Genomic DNA, 18,191 nt, shown 5'->3' with positions numbered 1-18,191 from the left:
ATATTTTACGAAATCTGGTAATGACCTTAAGACTGTTGACATACTTCTGGGAAATCATCTATTCCATTTATTTTAAAAAGTTTCATTTTACAACAAAGAGTTAAATGTAAACTAATGAAATATTTATTGATATTTTTACAATGAAATCTCTAAACATTTACACATAGATATATAGTACAAAAATTATACAAATTAAAGAAAGGGGGGGTAAAGTAGTAATAGATCTGTTTTGCTTCCTGTAAATCTTTTTTTATGAACCTATAAGGTATCCTTTCTAAAAAGATAAACTCTATCTCTAATTAGCCAGCAAGGTTGTGCTAATAAAATAGGATTTACCCCTTGAAGCATCATTGCACTGTTTCACAAGCCAGCTAATTCTTTATTACTCAATTTCTTTCACATGAACACTCAAATACTTTTCCCTGCACACCATGGAGAATGAAGAAACGTGTGTCTTCCTTTTCACAATTTATAAAAACCCAAAGTACAAACATTTGGGAGACAGCATCAGCTGGACACATTATTTGTCTCCTCCAGCCTTCAAGTTTTGCATACCTCCCAGTTTTGCATACTCTTCAAAGAACCACTGGCAACACATTGATTTGGTATTTTAAGCCAGTTTTCAGTATTGCATTGAAATGGGGAATTAGTTTAAGACTAAAAAAAAAAAAAATTAGGAATACTGTAACTTTTCAACCTACAGGTGATTTCTTGATTCTATACCTTCAGTTAAAAAAAAAGATTATACTTAGGAATGAAGCACAAAAACAATGATGTTAGAATATTATTAGGAAATTCTGATATTTGCTTAACCGTCATTCAGTTCTAGCTGTGTGAAGACAGTCTCATCTCTATAAAAAAAAACATGGAAGCACTCTACTTTTCAGAATTCATCCACATATCAATAAAAATAAGTGATATGATGATACTCTAGATACGAACTGTGATTTCTGATGTTTGAAATTAATAAGAAAAGCATAAAATAACTTCACAGTAGAATACAAAAGTAAAAAAAAAACTTATGATATGTTAAAGAACTGAAAACAAATATTTAAAAAATCATTCACTTTGAAAATAACACTGGTAATAAATCTAGAATTTGGTTTTCAATATTAAAAACTTTTCAACTCATTCAGTAAAATGATTTGGTAATAGGGTTTACATCAAAAGGTATCTGTTATACTTTTTTTAAAGAAAACTCAAAATGTCATCAATGATGAGGGCCGTTCAAAAATATGCAGGACCCAAAACAGAGAGGATAGTACAAGAGACTGAATTACTCTTATGTTTACCACATACAATCAACATTTCAACCTCTATTATATTTCATGACTTGTTATTACATTTGAAGCACCTGTGTGTGGCGATTTTATTTTCACTCTACAGCCTATAGTATTGAATTGAACACTGTAACTTGTCCCACTGGATTAAATCATGCAACTGTCACAGAATCAAGTTAAGTGGTTTATAAGGCATATTGGAACGAGTTAAAAATCATTTTTATATCCATTTAAAGAAAAGTTTACTCTTTTGGATGAAGGGGTTCCTGAATGCCTCAGTCAAAACACGTGTTGTAAATCAGCTGGATAGTTTGTTAAAGTATAATTTATTTGGCTAGGATGGAGCCACAGGAATTGTAATCCTCACAGGAATGATGGGTGCCCACTGAGCTGGGATGGAAACGGCAGCTGTCACACCATGTTCAGAATTCCAAATAGACAAGGGTGCCAAGGGCAGGCAGCAGTAAGCCGAGGAGACTCAGTGATAGGGTGGATGCACCTGCAAAGTAAACCAGAAGTGTGTATATCATTTCATTGATAATGGTCACTGTTGCCCTCTCAGTTTGCTTCGGACGCCAGATTGAACAGCCCTGAACACCAACCAAATGCTTCCTTTTATTACTAAGTGACTTATGGAAATCAAAAATACTTGATCAAAAATGTTTGAAATGTTAGTGTGTGAGTGTGTGGGCTGTTGATTCAACACATTTATATAAATCATTTCAGATAATAAAGGCACACATGTTTATCTTGCCTGATGGTCCAGCAGTCCCAAATTCCCACCAGAAGGCAAAAGGTCAATTTTTGGAAGTTTATAAATGAGTAAAAACCATATGTGAGCTTTAAAAAATACGAAGTAGAAAGGGATGTGGTGAAAATACTAATAAAATAATTTACCGGGGATAAATGTACTGGATAGATCTTACACGATTTCTTATCCCAATGGTTTTAAGACATCTATCTAGGTGCTTATACACAATGACTTCAGGAATGTATTTTTGATAATATTGAATAATTGAATAATATTGAATAACTCTGTATTCAAATTTTTTACCTAAAAGTAAATTGCTCTGAGCTATTTTGCTCTACACTAAAGACAGAATTGATATAATAGCCTATGAATTTATACTACATCTTGAGTGCTGCCCAGAAAGACTATTCCTGTGGCAAAGAATTTAATGGTCTAGGTTCTGCCTACACCAAATTTTTGGGAAAGGGTTGAAAAGTGGGACCTAGAAGTCATACTCTTCCTTTCCATTTTTCACATCTATTAGGCACTATCTTCAATAAACACAATGCTGGAATGTGTGAAAGGGTAAAAAATATAGTCAACAGCTTGTGAATATAACAGGATTCTGTCAATTTTGGTAGTTTATTCTTTAACTTTGAATACTTAAATCATTATTATCTATCATAAAATGGCCTAAAATATTCCTTTCTTTGGAAGACTCCTCTTACATTCTGGAAGATTTAAGACACTTCACCCAAATCTCTCATTAAGAGTACATTTATATTTCCTATACTGTGGGAGACTACCATGACCATCTCCACGCCTGTGTTCCACTATTGCCCTGACAGCAGCACTTGGAGCAGAGTGGGCAACATAAGGGGAAAACCATTATTGGACATAGATGATGTGGCTCTTAGACATGAGCAAGTCAGCAAAGGCCAAAATGTGAGGGCATAGAAGCAAGGGCAGTTAAATGACCCTCAAATAGTTGCTTATAGTCTCATTAATGCAGACGCTGCACAATAACTCTATCAATCACAATGGTAACACTGAGAATTACTATTGATAGCTGCTATTTACTGTTCTATAGTCCTGAGACAGGAGCTCTAAAGGTCCTTTATGTATGGCCCTGACATTAATACCAGAGCCCAGGATGGTAGGTTTCATTATCTTGATTTTAAGGATTATCTAAACCAGATTCAGGTAAGATGACTTGCCAATGGCCAACAGAGAACAGAGCCAAGATTAGATCTCAGATTTGCTGGGCTATGGAGGCCGTGCTTTTTCTACATCTCTGCCACTGTTCTGCAGCCAATTTTAGAAAGAGAACATTTCTAGAAATGTATAAGGACAATACACCCTGTGCCCAGTGTGTCAAAGCAAGGACACAAAATGACAATCAGTGCCATATGGGACAGAACAGGCTACCACCTAAGCTGTTGAAAAGAGTTTTTTTTTTCTTTTATAATATCTTTTTTTTTAATACAGATTATTGTTTAAATATGCCACAGACCACAGATTATTTCATCCCTATAAAATGACCAGTAACAAACCTAAATCACACGGTAAAACAGTAGCTTTCAATGTTTGACCTAATTTAAATGCTCTGTCATGAAGACCTTTGTTTGTCTGAGTATGACTGCAGAGTGTCGGCAACGCTCTCTCCTTTGACCGCAGATTACACCAGTGACGGGTACACGTTCATGTACTTGCCTGAATCTGTGGGTTGGCACAGTGTAATCCACGGCCACTGAAAGAGGTGTAGCCAATTCTGAATGCCATCTTGAAATCTTGGTGTTAGTATGAAAACCAGATACAATTTCATAATTTGTGGCTTTAACATCAGGATATCTGATTTATTTAAAATAAACTCTTCATGTTTATGTGCTTTATATTTAATTTCTCTAATGGCTCAAGCTTATATAATTATGGTCTTCATCTTCAGTTCTCTCCCACATTCCAAACACAAATTAGAGACCTGACTAAAATACTATTTAAAGTCATTTTAACTGTGGGATCTACATATTCTTGAGGGGCTTTTCAATATATATTGGTTTTCTACCTAACAAAATATATATTGTAATATTGCTATGTAGCATAATTTCAGTGTTTTTATAGTATATAGTAAATGTATATCATATTTTGCCTTTTTCCATATCTACTGATTATCAAACATGAACAAATCATCAATCCTGTAAATCATCATCCCCTAGCAGAGGAAATGTAAAACCAGTTGAGATTACTAAACCCCTTCCATTGGATTAATTTTTTTTTTTTTTTTTAACCTAAATTCTCCAGACTTCCTACTTCCTTCAGGGGCGATTCCTGCTATAGTGATATACATATTGAGAACAGAAATTTCAATCAAAAGCCAAGCAGCATTTAATAATCTCTGCAGGGTTTATGATAAGTAGAGAATCACTCTCCTCAGTTTTTAGTACAAGCCTCCTTTCTGATGCTTATGTTTGGAAACCATGGACTAATTCAAGTAGCTACTGCTTGGCTGTGGCTGAGAATGCTGTGGCACTTGGCATTTTCTCCTCCTGGTATCTCCTAACTGTGAAAATTTCGTGCTCATAACTTAAAATTTCCATATTGTCAACAACTTCAAGACAGGGACTAGATTGAAATCTAATTGCAACTTTGGTGACTAATAGCATGGTCAGCATATAGTACCTACACAATCTATATTGTTGGGTGCTGCTAAGTAAATTCCCACTTATGAGTGGAAAAACTGCCCCATAGGGTTTTCTAGGCTTACAGAGGTAGATCTCCAGGTCTTTTTCCCACAGAGCTGCTGGGTGAGTGCAAATGGCCTTTTCAGTTAGCGGCTGAGTGTTTAATTGCTGTTTCACCAGAGCACCTTACTCAGTCCACAATAATAAATAATTGAATAATTCTTCCAGTTGTAGGTCCTGAACTTTGTCCTGGGTATGGAACACAAGGTAGGAGAGAAAGCAAATGGGGTGGCTTAAGGAGGCCTAAGGAAGAAGATAAGGAAAGGAAGGCAGTTTAAGGAAACCAGTGTGATCCACCTATCCTCAAACCCTTGATATTTCCTTTCATTTTATATATTCTCCACTATATAATCTCTCTTACTTTTAGGTACCTGGGCAAGGAAGGGAATTACCCTTTCCATTAAATCTTTTCCTCAAGGAGTAGGTTTTTTTTCCCCCCTATCAGAGAGAGAATATAACAAATCCACAATACCAGAAATGCATTTATTTTACTGCTTAGTCCTGAGGTTCTCCAGCTTTCCTTGGTAGGAATTACTTTTGATTCTTCCAAAGTCCTGGCCCTGGCCTTTGGGAAGAAAGTTTTTGGTATGATGATTCAGTCCCCACTGCCTAGAGCCATCCTCAACATACATTAGGTGTACTAGGTATACATCAGTGGCTGTTTGCTCTTGCAACTTGTTTAGTTTAATAAAAATCCTGCCGGAAAGAGACAACTGCCTCTTCAGTAGTCGTAATGAAGACTGTCCTGATGATGGCAGCTGGTTTAGAGAAGTGAAAGAGTAAAAGCCCATCTGAAACTAAAAGACTGAAAATCAGCTCAGACTGAAAAAGAACAAAGCACCCTTGCCTTTAGTTAGGCAGGCTGGTAGGGCAGAAATATTGATGTTCTTAGTGGCCCCAACTCGTGTTGACCTCATGCACAACAGAACAAAATGCTACCCAGACTTGCGCTATCCCCATCAGACCATGCTGATCCATAGGGTTTTCACTGGCTGGTTTTTGGGAGAAGATTGCCAGGCCTTTCTACCTAGCCCATCTTAGTCTATGAGCTCTGCTGAAACCTGTTCAGCATCATAGCAATGTGCAAAGCCTCCAGTGACAGACAGGTGGTGGCTGTGCATGAGGCACATTGGCCAGGATAAATAACACCAACCACGAAGTCAACAGGAGCCACTTCCAAGGTCATGAAACAGCAGTAAAATGACATAATCACCCCTTATATGAGCAAATACTCCTTTCTTACCAATTATACCCCTTTGACCTACTTTCCTTTTCCCATCTATTGCTTTTGCTAAGCTTCTCTTGCCTCATGAGAGCTCCAAACCCTAGCTTTAGTCTTTGCTTCTCCTATTTTCGCCTCAGAATTAGCAACCAACCCAGAGTTGCTTCCTGCTACCCTTAGGCCCTCCTCAGAATTCTTCAGCAGGAACTCAAACCTTAACAAAATACCCTTCTCCCTCCCACTTGTGGAAGTGGCATTCCACTGTTCCTCTGGGGTAACCTCCCTCGCTGCATCCAGTTGAGGCATCTGATTTTGCCAAAATATAGATTTGTATTTGGTCTTTGGCTGATTATGCTTTAACAGAACTAGACAAATATGATAATCAGCAACCAGACCATGATTTCCCCTGTCCTGGTAGGAACCATCACAATATCAGTTAGTAGCTAAGAATAGGGACCCGGGATCAGGCAAAACAGAGTCCAAATCCTGCCTTTCTGTCTGTTACTGGCTGGGTGATCTTAAGCACATTCTTTAATCTTTTGAAGCCTTAGTTTTTCAACTACAAGATGGAGAAATAGTGAAATATTAGCTAACAATTGTGAGAACTGATGAAATGTCTGTAGATGGTTCTTATGTATATATCAGCAGCAAAACCTTTCTTCAGAAGAAATCTTACGTAGAAGCCCATTACTGAACTTAATGGGAGAGAGGACACTTTATCCAAATAGGGGTCTGGGATAAGAGGCTAGCAGGCTTTTATCTTCTCTAAGCTTATGTACTGCCTACCCCCTAACCTCTGGAACCTGTAGGGCTCTGCTTATAATGGTTTGAAGATAGCTGCCGTATGGTATGCATTTGAGAAAACGCCTGGCTGGTTAGAAACTCCCAGTAAATGCTAACAATTCACACTACATTTGATGACGCTGTCCCTTGCTATCCAACAGCACTGTAATTTTTGAAACATAGTTGGATAAGAAAACAGAGCAAAACAATAGCGTAAGGCAGGTGCCCCCCTGCACACAATATTCTTTTAAGATATACAGGCCTACAGACCGTTCCTCAGTCACACGTGGTGTTCTTTTAAATCACAAAATATTCCTTTTTCCCTGGAATATTCCTTCTCCTATCAACACTGGACAAATCGAACTTTTCTGTAACAATCTCAGCCAAGTGTTAGCTCCTCGTGGCAAAGAACAGTACTTATTATATTACGGCTATACAAGTCGTACATGTGTCTTTCCAGAGCTATACCCCGATGGCATGGAATGTAAAAGCTTCCATTTCTATTCCCAAAGTAAGGCCAGTGTGAGTGGGTGCTTATTTTCCATGTTCAATCAACACATACTGAAGTCCGTCGAATAAATTCTTTTGCGGATTCCCCGCCCCTCCGCCCACCCCCTGCTCTTAGGAACAGCTGTCTATGTGTAATTCCTGAAACCCACTAAACTGTTCCAGACTTGTCTCTGTACATGCCTGGTCCTCGTTCTGTAATATAATTTCTCCTGCTGTAATCTGGGGACTACCTGTATTTAGCTCCTGAAAACTTGAAAAAAATATTTCGGTAAACCAAAAAAAAAAAAAAAAGTTAGCTTCCAGTCTTACAATCTGATGTTGCACCCATCCTGAGTGGATTACGATGGTTACTAATAACAAGAGTCAGTTCTGGGTTTTAGTCACAGTACCATACCCTTTTTATCAGTAACCATCATGATCCACTTGGGATGGGTGCAACATCAGATTGTAAGACTGGAAGCTAACTTCTTTTTGGTTTACTGAAATATTTTTTTTCAAGTTTTCAGGAGCTAAATACAGGCAGTCCCCAGATTACAGCAGGAGAAATTATATTCCAGAAAGAGGAACAGGCATGTACTGAGACGAGTCTGAAACAGTTTAGTGTGTTTAGGGAATTACACAAAACCAACTCCTCAGACAGGGATTGGTCTGGAATATGGAATGGAAAATGATACTGGTGAAGAACAAGCTTCTTGGGTCAAGTAGACTCATGAGACTATGTTGGCATCTCCTGTCTGGAGGGGAGATGAGAGAGTAGAAGGGGCCAGAAGCTGGCGGAATGGACGAGAGGAGAGAGAGTGGATGGAAGAACTGTGCTATCTCATTAAAAAAAATTTTTTTTTAATTAGAGGGAGAAAAATTAGGTGTGTGTAAATTTTTGTATGAGAAACTGACCTGTTTTGTAAAGTTTCACTTAAAGCACAATAAAAATTAATTAAAAAAAATAAAGTGCTGTGGGTGAGTTTATATAAGGTCAGCATTTCTGACTTTACTTATTTGTAGAGGAAGGCATGGCAAGAGCTTGTTGTTTTATAAAGTCAATCAATCTTAAGAATTTAGTCTGAAGAAATGGTAATACTTAACCATTTAGTTAAGAGCTTTGTTTTTGGAGTTAGCATGGCTAGTTAGGAATTCTGAGTCTAATTTTTACTAGTTGTATGCCTTTTATTAAATTACTTAATTGTGGTCTCTGTTTCCCCCTTGGATTATGAGGATTAAGTGAAAAAATTAACGATCAGTATTTTCTGAAATTTTGTGGCAGAATTTTATGTGGTTGGAAACAAAGGTTAAAGTAAAGATGATTAAAGAAGACAGTGCTGTTTCTCACTTTAAAACATTGACATCTGACAATGTGTGGATGAATTTTCTGGCAAAGATAATTTTAGAAAATATTAATTCAATCCAACTTTCTTACGTAACTTAACATTTGATCAATGGGAAGCTATTGAGGCAAATAAAAATATTTTTAAATTTATACCTCGGCCACTGAAGTTTACAAATGTCTGAGAAAGAAAAACAATCGAAGAATTATCTTGATTGATTCATTTTTGGAAAGTCTGTCTTATCTCTGTGTCTTCCTCCTTGCACATTTTCTCTTCCATGACCATCTCCCTGCCCCCCTGGCCACCTCACCCAGGTTCCCGCTTTATTATCAATCCTGCTTCAACTTTATCAACAGTGGAGGTACAGAACACAGTTGAGATTTGAAACTGACAAACGAGAAAAGTTTTATTCGCTTGGCAACTGGCACCAAAGTCATAATTAAACTGTAATTTAGTGAAATTAAAGTTGAGATTTCCTTTAGCCTATATACCAAAACTGTTATTTTAATAAATGGTTAAATGCTTGTTAAGAATTACAGGAGGTATCTTTGTACATGACAGAAGGATAAGAAATCTAATTGGGTTTGCTTCATGGAGTTCTCCTGGGGAAAAGCTGTGGCAGTTTTCAATTTTAAATCAATTATTTTAAGTATTAACTTCCTGACTTTGACAAAATGAAGTTATGCGTATTTGCCTCAATTGGCTTCAAAAGTCTCTGGGAAAAAGAAGTTTCTCAAAAGAGAAATTAGAATGTAAAATGGACTGGATTATTGACAAACAGCAGAATTTTTCTATATTTGACAATTTGTTTTTGCCTTGGGGTATTTATTTTATTATAGGGTCTGTGTTTATCACCTTGGCTAGGATTTTATCTCTTTATGCTTCTTCTTGACAGCGAAACAGTAAGTTACGTGGGGAAGAAAAAAGACGTCTTCAGACCTAGTTCCAGCTCTACGATAGCTAGCAATATAATTTTGGGCAAAACGGAATATTTGGGTTCAAGACTTAGTTCTGATCTTCGGCTTTTTTGCTTCTCAAGGATGTGAATTTTCCTTCTGTAAAATGATAGGATTGAATGTTATAAGCCCTAAGGTTCCTGCTATGGCCATGAGTCTATGATTCTAAGCCAACTATAATGTGTTTAAGAATATCAAGCATTGAGCCATGAAATTTGCAAATATATCTGTTATATTTTCTCCTTATTTATGATAATCAAAGTTGATATTAGTTTATGGATACATATTAAAAGTTTGATCATGTAAGTGCTAGTGGCTTTGGTGGGTTTTTTCAACTCAGTGAAACCCACTAATCTTACTGCTTCTGCTCGTTTGGCAATTAACAAACCATATGCCAACCAACTTTGACGGCACTGGGTTTTTGGGTATGCCAAGCAAAATAGATTTTTTTTTTTTTTTTTGGCGAGAGCACATGGTTTCTGGCAGCTTCCCTGGCAGTTATATTCATTCCTCGTTGTTGATTCTGGCACTTTCCCTGTCAGAGAATGCCAGGACACCAGGATGTTCTTCCTCTTTGAGAAGAGACAGCATCTCTATGAGAGAGATGGCCAGTTATTTGCCAGAAAATGTAAAACTAACTTCTAACTGCCTACTGGCCAACAAGCACATGCTCTAGAAATACAATTTTTATATTATTTTTGGGCAAGGTGAGAGGTATTTAAAAAATTGGCTTGTCTACTTCTTTAGAAATGCAAGGTAAAGTTTTCACAAGAGCATGAGATTAAGGGTGAGACAGAATTTGAAGACTGAAGCATAACACTTACTAGTAGAGTATATGTAAGAATTTATGTAAAAAACATGTTATAAAATGTATAGAAAAAATACAATAATTATGAACTTCAATTATAAAATTTAGTTTGTGTGTTAAAGAAAAAAAAAAAAACTCATTTAGTAAGTATTTGAAGTCCCCGAGTGATGCAAATGGCTAATTCACTTGGCTGCTAACCAAAAGGTTGGAGATTTGAGACTACCCCAAGATGCCTCAGAAAAGAGGCCTGCCAATCTATGGTTTTAGACATTCAAGTGGAGACAGCAATTAGGCAGTGAAATGGACCAGGGAAAATATAAATTTGAGAGTTGTCAGCATATAAATGACATTTAAAGCCTTGGGAATGTATGTTGTTACTTGGGGAATAAGAAGAAAAAAATTATTGAAGTACTGAGTCCTGGGGGCATTTTAGAGTTTAAAGGTTATGAGGATGAGCAGAAACCAGTAAAGGAGACTGAAAACAGCAGTTTTTGAGGGAGGAGAAAAATCAAGAAAGACTTGTGTCCAGAAAGCCATCATCTGTCTTTCAAGAAGGAAAAAGTAATCAACAATATTAATGCTGCTAAGAGCTTAAGTAAGGAGAGGGATAGTTGCTAGATTAGAAAAATAGAGGCCGCTGGTGACCACGACAAGGGCTTTTTGGTAGAGTGTTGGGAAAAAGTCTGACAGGAAGAAATTCAAGGGAAGATTTGAGAAGAGGAATTAGAGGTAGTGATAATGGACAAATGATTTATTGAGTTTTCTTCTGAAGAAAAGTAGAGGATTAGCAGATGTATTGGCTACAGGGAGAGGTTTTCTTTGTTTTGTTTTTTCTTAAAAATAAGAACTATTGCAAAATGCTTGCATGGTGATGAGAAAGAAAAAACAGAAAGAAGAGAAATTATGATGCAGAAGAGAAAGAAGAGAATGGCTGAAGTAATATTCTTGAATTAACAAAACATGCCGGAATCTGGCTCGCATGTGGAAGGGTTGCCCTTAGATGTTGTTGTTGTTAGGTGCCCTTGAGTCACTTCTGACTCATAGCGGCCCTGTCTACAACAGAACAAAACACTGCCAGGTCCTGCGCCACTCTCACAATCATTGTTATGCTTGAGCCCATTGTTGCAGCCACTGTGTCCGCCCATCTCATTGAGGGTCTTCCTCTTTTTCACTGACCCTGTACTTTACCAAGCATGGTATGTAGAAAGTTGTATTTAACCAGAGGTTGGGTTTTGCTGTGTGAGAACCATAAAGGCAATGTGGAGCAAGGCATAGATAATGCAGTGATTTTAATTATGGACCATGGAATCTGAGCTGAGTAAGAAGAAAAGTGAGGGCATGAGAGGAAATGAGGAATTAAAAAAAAAAAAAAAAGTGAAAATATCAGTGGTATATATGGAGGGGATAGAAGAATTGTCGGAGTTGGGGGGAGATTTGAAGGAGTAAGCTGGAAAAGTAAGAGTTAGTAGTCAAAGAATAGAATGCTTAAAATTAAAATTCTAAGTTTTCTGCAGTTATTAGTATTATCAAGACCTGCAGGTTTTCTTAACCTTTTTTATAATTATTTTTTGTATCATGAGCCCCTCTGTTTGTCTGTGAATCTCTGAGAATACCTACAATAATGCTTTTACTTGCATGAAATAAAATACATAGAATTACAAAGGAGAACTGGAAATGCAAAGATTAGACAGGCCTACTGGTTTTGTTTTTTTGTTTTTTATATATATAACAAACAGTAACACAAGCAAGGAGTATACTTCTTAGGCTGAATGGGCACTGGGAACTGGGGTGTAAAGGGAAAAGGAGAAAGTGCTGACACATTGTGAGGGCTGCAACCAATGTCACAAAGCAATTCGTGTATAAATTTTTAAATGCGAAACTAATTTGTGCTGTAAACTTTCACCTAAAACACAAGAAAATTGAAAAAATATATCAGGAAGTTTAATATATATGTTGCTATGAGTCAGAATCGATGTGACGGCAACAGGTTTTTGGCTTGAATATGTATGTATTAATACATTAAAATAATGTGCTTATTATCTCACTATATCATAAAATCTAATAGCAGGTCTAACACCATATTTTTGAAATGATATTTCAAGAAGTTTGCAACAGCTGAAATAGAAAGTATCTATGATCATTATTGGTGATAGTGATTTTTTTTCCTATATTCATATTTGAAGAAATGCTAAATTTCAGTTAGAAATTAGTGAAAATTGTCATGTAATTGTTTCCCATTCAGGTTGCATGGATGCTAATTCACATTCAAATCTGTGAACTCTTGTTTACGAGCATTCGGTTAGGATATGACTATGAGTGGGTAGCTAAGGCAGGGCACAGGGCAAGGTCATAAGAAAAGAAGAGTTAAACAAAGAGGCCAGGGCATTGGAAGGATTATCTGCACAGATGTTGCTCTCCTAAGAATTCACAATCTGCAGGTACATCTAGACTCTCAGGCCTCTCTTACGGGCCAATGTTTTTCAAGAGTCTGTCCTCTGTAATCTACACCTTTGACTCTTCCTTAGTCCTCTGGGCTCTACAACACCCTTGACTCTTCCTGAATCCTCTGTAATCTATACCTTCATTATTCTTGAGTCCTCTGTAATTTATAGCACCCTTGACTATTCCTGAATCCTCTACAATCTACAACACCTTAGACTCTTACTGTCTTCTGTAACCTATAATACCCTGCCCTCTTCCTGCTTCTCATGGCCATGTGAACAAAGACTGGCCATTTGCTTTTGAACCCGTTTAAAAAAAAAAGATATGAGCGTCAATATGAAGGGCCTGCAGTGGAAGGTAATAGAAGAAAGAGTATTGTCTGGGGGAATTTCTACTCTTGTAATATGTTCTAAATGATTTATATTCTCTTGGTATGGTTCATTTTGCAGAAAGTGTCCATAAAATCTCCCTCTGGAATGTCATTTACTTCATTGAATTGCTTCCATACTGTGAATAATCTACCCAGAGGCCTGGCTTCTAGCCTTACCCAGCTATGGGAAGAACTCTGAGACTTAAACATTCCTTCATAAATCACTAATACTGGTCCCTACTGTAGTATCAAATAGCACATTTTAATATGCTGATACATCACTTTCCAGTTTAAGGGCTTTATATTGCCTCTCATTATAGCATTAAAGACTTCTAGATATATTTGTGAGAAATTTCCAACATTTTATTTTTAACAATGACAAACTCATTTTCTTTTCTAAATGGTTTTCAAATTTATGTTACAGTGGGTAAATGTCAAATCCCAGGAAAGAAAATTTAAACCCAATTCCCTTTCTCAACTTGGACAATTTTCTTTATATTTTCCTGAGAGGGTTACAAATTTCAACACTGCCTATAATGTTTCAAAGGAAAATTTAATTATGAAGTGGTGCTTTGATGGTTGATACATATATCAATTAAAGAATGTGACTGTTTAATTCATATATTTATTATTTTTACTTCAGTAGAGAATGTAAAGCAATATCCTATAGCTTGAGTGGAAGTATTGTTATCCTAACATTCCTTTCTTAGGAACATAGAATATTCCCAATCCATTTCAGTATATAGAAGAAATACCTTAATGAAACTTTTTATGCCATGAATATTTCAGCATTCACAAAAACAATGCAAAATCGAGCTTACTAAGAATTAAAATTATACATAATTTCACAAGATTGTTCATTTTCTCCAGCTTATTTTTTTTTTTTTATTGATACAAAACATTTAACATATCATAAGATTTGGTTGAAACTTTAAAGTTGAAATCCGTTATGATTGTTATTATGCAACCAAAGTGAAATAAACAGATTATTATTTAGTAAAACTGGAATTTTGCTGACATCTTAAATTCAGAAAAATAGCAAATATTTCCCCTTAGGACCATAGGCTTATTTCTTGAAACTTCTTCAATGTAGTTACATTCTCCTAACATGATAAAAAAAAATGATACCACATTTAAATTCCAACCTCCTTCTTCCAAAGCATTGACTATATATGGCAGTCCTTTCTCATACTAGATTCCAATTTTAGTTCCTTTAAGAATATTCTCTCCAGACTATAGCCTCCTTGTATGATTTTCTAAATTTAGATTCACCACTAAAAACAGCTCGTGGATGTGGTTAGAGTGTCTCATAGATCTCAGTACTGTGGAGTATCTAAACTAAAATACAAAACAAAAACCTTTATACTCTTCCTATGGCAGTAATGACTTAATCATTCCTTAAACATTCTTCTTCTCTTATCTACTTAATCAAATGTTCTTTAACAGCGGTAGGGTCAAATATATTTTTTAAAGGATAAACATGTTTACTGACTTTGGTCCTCTCAACTCAATTTGCCGACATAAACCTTGGTAATTTGCTCAAGGTCATAAATCCTTGTTTTAATCTCAGCTTCTGTGTTGATGACCCTTCCTTCTTGCTTGAATAAAAAATTATCCTACCTAAATTTTCTGCTTTTGAAGCTAACTTTCTATTCTTTCACCTCCTCCTCTGCATTTTTATGAAGCTGCCCTTTAATCTCATTTCCTCTTTTCTTTTCCCTAAGTGTATATCCATGTTTAATTCCTTGTTTAACTCTGAATATTAAGCAGAAATCCAGAAATCTGTTTTTCTGTTTGTTTTCTTACCAATACCAAACCCGTTGTCATCAAGATGATTCTGACTCACAGCAACCCTACAGGACCCAGTAAAACTGCCCCATAGGGTTTCCAAGCAGTGCCTGGTGGATTTGAACTTGCAACCTTTTGGTTATCAGCCAAGTGCTTAACCACCGTGCCACCAGTGATCCATTCCTGACCAATAGACTCTCAAATTTTTTTTGGTGGAGGGGTGGTGGTTCAGATATGCACTCTTCAAGGAAAGATTTTGCCATCCCTGGATCAACTGTAAATCTTGATCACTCTGAGCAATCATAGAAATGCCATTTTACTAGTTTATGGCTAGATTAAATAAGGTCTGGACAATGTGGGAGGGACTTCTGGAGAAGGTCATTCTTTTAAGATGGAGCATCAAATGAAGACAGATCCTCTTCTTGCTTGGACATTATAGGGTGTGAATGCAATGATTTCTAGCACTGCTGCCACTGGCCTCCATCATAGAGAGGACCAGCCTTAGAATGAAGCTGATACTCAAAACCTCACAAATGTAGAGAGGGAAGAAAACTGGTCCTTGATAATATTATTGAGACACTGATTCCACTAGTCCAAGAGGCCACCTATCTCTTACCATTTAAGTGATTTTGAGTTAAGGGTTTGTTACTGACAGCTGAAAATAACCTAAGAGATATAGACTCTGTGTTCAACTATTTATTCTTTAACTAAAAAACTAGAAGTAGTGAATTCTTTCCCTTCATATCCTAGCATATTAACCACGCAATTTGCCAAATTTGGACAGCACCAGCAACCATCTGTCATCTCCTTTTCTGGATCCAGGCTGGTGTGAGTTGCAGATAATGTGCCAGTTGGTTCTCTGAGCAATTTATGATATTGTACCTCAGCTGGTTTCTCAGTTTTTCTAGATAATATATATATATATCTGGATGTCCAATAGATGTACTGAATACAACATGCCAAAATTAAACTTGCTTATTTTCTCTGAAACTGCTCCTCCCCTGGTATTCCCCATTTCAGTATATGATTCTCTTGGTCAGTCTAAATCCTTGGAGTTATCCTGAATTTTTCTTTATACTCTTCATGAAATCATCAGAAATTTCCATTGAGTTCTTTCAAAATAATCCTGAATACAACCGTTTCCTTCTTCTGCTGTTACCACCCTAGTCAAGGGTGATCTCATCCCTTGAATTATTACCATTTGGCTCCTAACTGCCCTTCCTGTGTACAGAGATTGAAATGCATTTTTCCCACCATTCACAGAGATTTCTTTTCCCTCCAAAGAGTAGCTGAAGTGAGACTTTTAAAATACAAATTTTGTCATGTCACTTCCTAGCTTAAAATGTCCCAAAGGCTTTTAATCACATGCAGAATAAAATTCAAAGTCCTTAACAATGGCCTGTAAACATCTTCATGTTTCAGCTCCTGCCTACTTCTTCAATCTCCAATCCACTCTCCCCTGGTTTGCCACCACCTTTCTGTCAGTTAGTTGTACTGTAATGGCTTGTATGTTGCTATGATGCTGGAAGGTATGTCACTGGTATTTCAAATACCAGCAGGGTCACCATGGTGGACAGGTTTCAGTGGAGCTTCCAGACTTAGACAGACTAGGAAGAAAGGCCTGGTAAAGTACTTCTGAAAATTTGCCAATGAAAACCCTGTGGATCACAACAGAATATTATCCAATATGGTGCTAGAAGATGAGCCACTGAGGTTGGAAGGCACTCGATATTCATCAATTACAGAGACTATGTGTGGAACCAGGCAAGGTTTTGTTCTGTTGTACGTGCGGTTGTCATGAGTCAGAGTTGATTCTAAGGCAACTAACAAAAACCTCTTGCTCTCTTGGCCCCAGCCACATGAGTCTCCTTGCTGTACTTTGAACATCTAAAATATTCCTAGCTCAGGGATTTTCTGGCAGGACTACTTCCTTATGTTCAACATTACGTATTTCAGAGTTTTTATAATGAGAATGCATTGTTATGCAATCAAAGTAAATCACATAATCTATCATAAATAACATTTCAATACAAACTTTTTAAAATATTTGCTACAAATATGACCTGAATAATTTTAATAATTTACCTTAAAGTTAATCACAAAAATTATAAGGGAGTTATTAGTATATTATTAAGAAACAGAAACAGACATGGACAGAATGTCACAGAAATGAAACTATACATAGCTATTAAACATGTAAATATATTTACCCCATTAGTAACAAAAATGAAGCGGTAGTATTTTTGCATAATTTAAAAAATTATTATAAAATGCTGGTGATTTTTAAAGAAATAACAAAATGCAGGCATTGTTGTATGCCTTGTCTTTAAATGGTCAATGTGTATGCCAAATATTTAAAAGGTCATGACCTTTAATCCAGCAATTCCACTTCTTGTGAGGCTTTCTAAGAAAATAATTGGAAATTCAGGAAAAGAAAAAAAAAAAAGATCTATATACAAAGACACCCATTATAGTGTTATTTATAGTAATGAAGAGCCCTGGTGGCACCGTGGTTAAATGCTTGGCTGCTAACCGAAAGTTTGTTGGTTCAAACCAACCAACCACAGTTTCCTTAAAGATTTCAACCTTGGAAACCTTGTGGGGCAGGTCTACTCAGTCCTATAGGGTCACTATGAGTTGGAATTGACTCAACGACAATGAGTTTATAACGAGAGAGAAAATATGGGGACTACTATATATAGGATTGTGAGGATGGTGCAGGACCGGACAGTGTTTCCTTCTATTGTGTATAGGGTGGCTATGAGTCGGACCAACTTGTCAACTCCTATCAACAAGAACAACTAAATATAGAAGCCACACTATCATCTGTGAGCCCGGGTGACTGAGTGATATTAATCATTATCTTCTGTATCTTGGGTAAATATTTTCATCATATTGCTTAAATTTCTGCAATTTTTTGTGCTATAATTTTTAATAATGTTTCTGATAATATCTATTTCCTTACCATGAAATCAATTTAAAATTTAAGAGCTAATTTATTTTCTTTCTTTCATTTTATTTAGCATTTTCTAAAAACCCACTTTCAGTTGAGTTCTTTTTGTACCTTTTGGTGGTTATCATACAAATTCGCTTAGTTTAGGAGAAAGCTTGCTGCAGTTTCTGCTGAAATCTCAGCACCGTCCTTCTTCCTCTCTTTGCTTTCCTTGCTATCATGGGAATCGAAAATGGGAAAATTAGGTTTTCCAGACTCTCCTGGCACTGAGAGACACTAGGAAAGTATT

General features: G+C 36.5%; 1 protein-coding gene across 2 annotated transcripts in view; it reads right to left on the bottom strand.

The window, feature by feature from the left end:
• Positions 1-1,083: 1,083 nt before the first annotated feature.
• Positions 1,084-18,191, bottom strand: part of CNTN1 (contactin 1) — a 385,906-nt gene continuing 368,798 nt past the window's right edge. For both annotated transcript variants that reach the window (XM_049882834.1, XM_049882835.1), the window contains one exon: positions 1,084-1,779. In XM_049882834.1, the coding sequence (XP_049738791.1) occupies positions 1,703-1,779 (77 nt within the window). In that variant the 3' untranslated portion in view covers positions 1,084-1,702. The remainder of the gene's footprint in view (positions 1,780-18,191) is intronic.

The sequence above is a fragment of the Elephas maximus genome, chromosome 4, assembly GCF_024166365.1.
Source record: "Elephas maximus indicus isolate mEleMax1 chromosome 4, mEleMax1 primary haplotype, whole genome shotgun sequence".
NCBI classification, from domain to species: domain Eukaryota; kingdom Metazoa; phylum Chordata; class Mammalia; order Proboscidea; family Elephantidae; genus Elephas; species Elephas maximus.
This window is presented reverse-complemented; position numbering and strand designations above follow the sequence as displayed.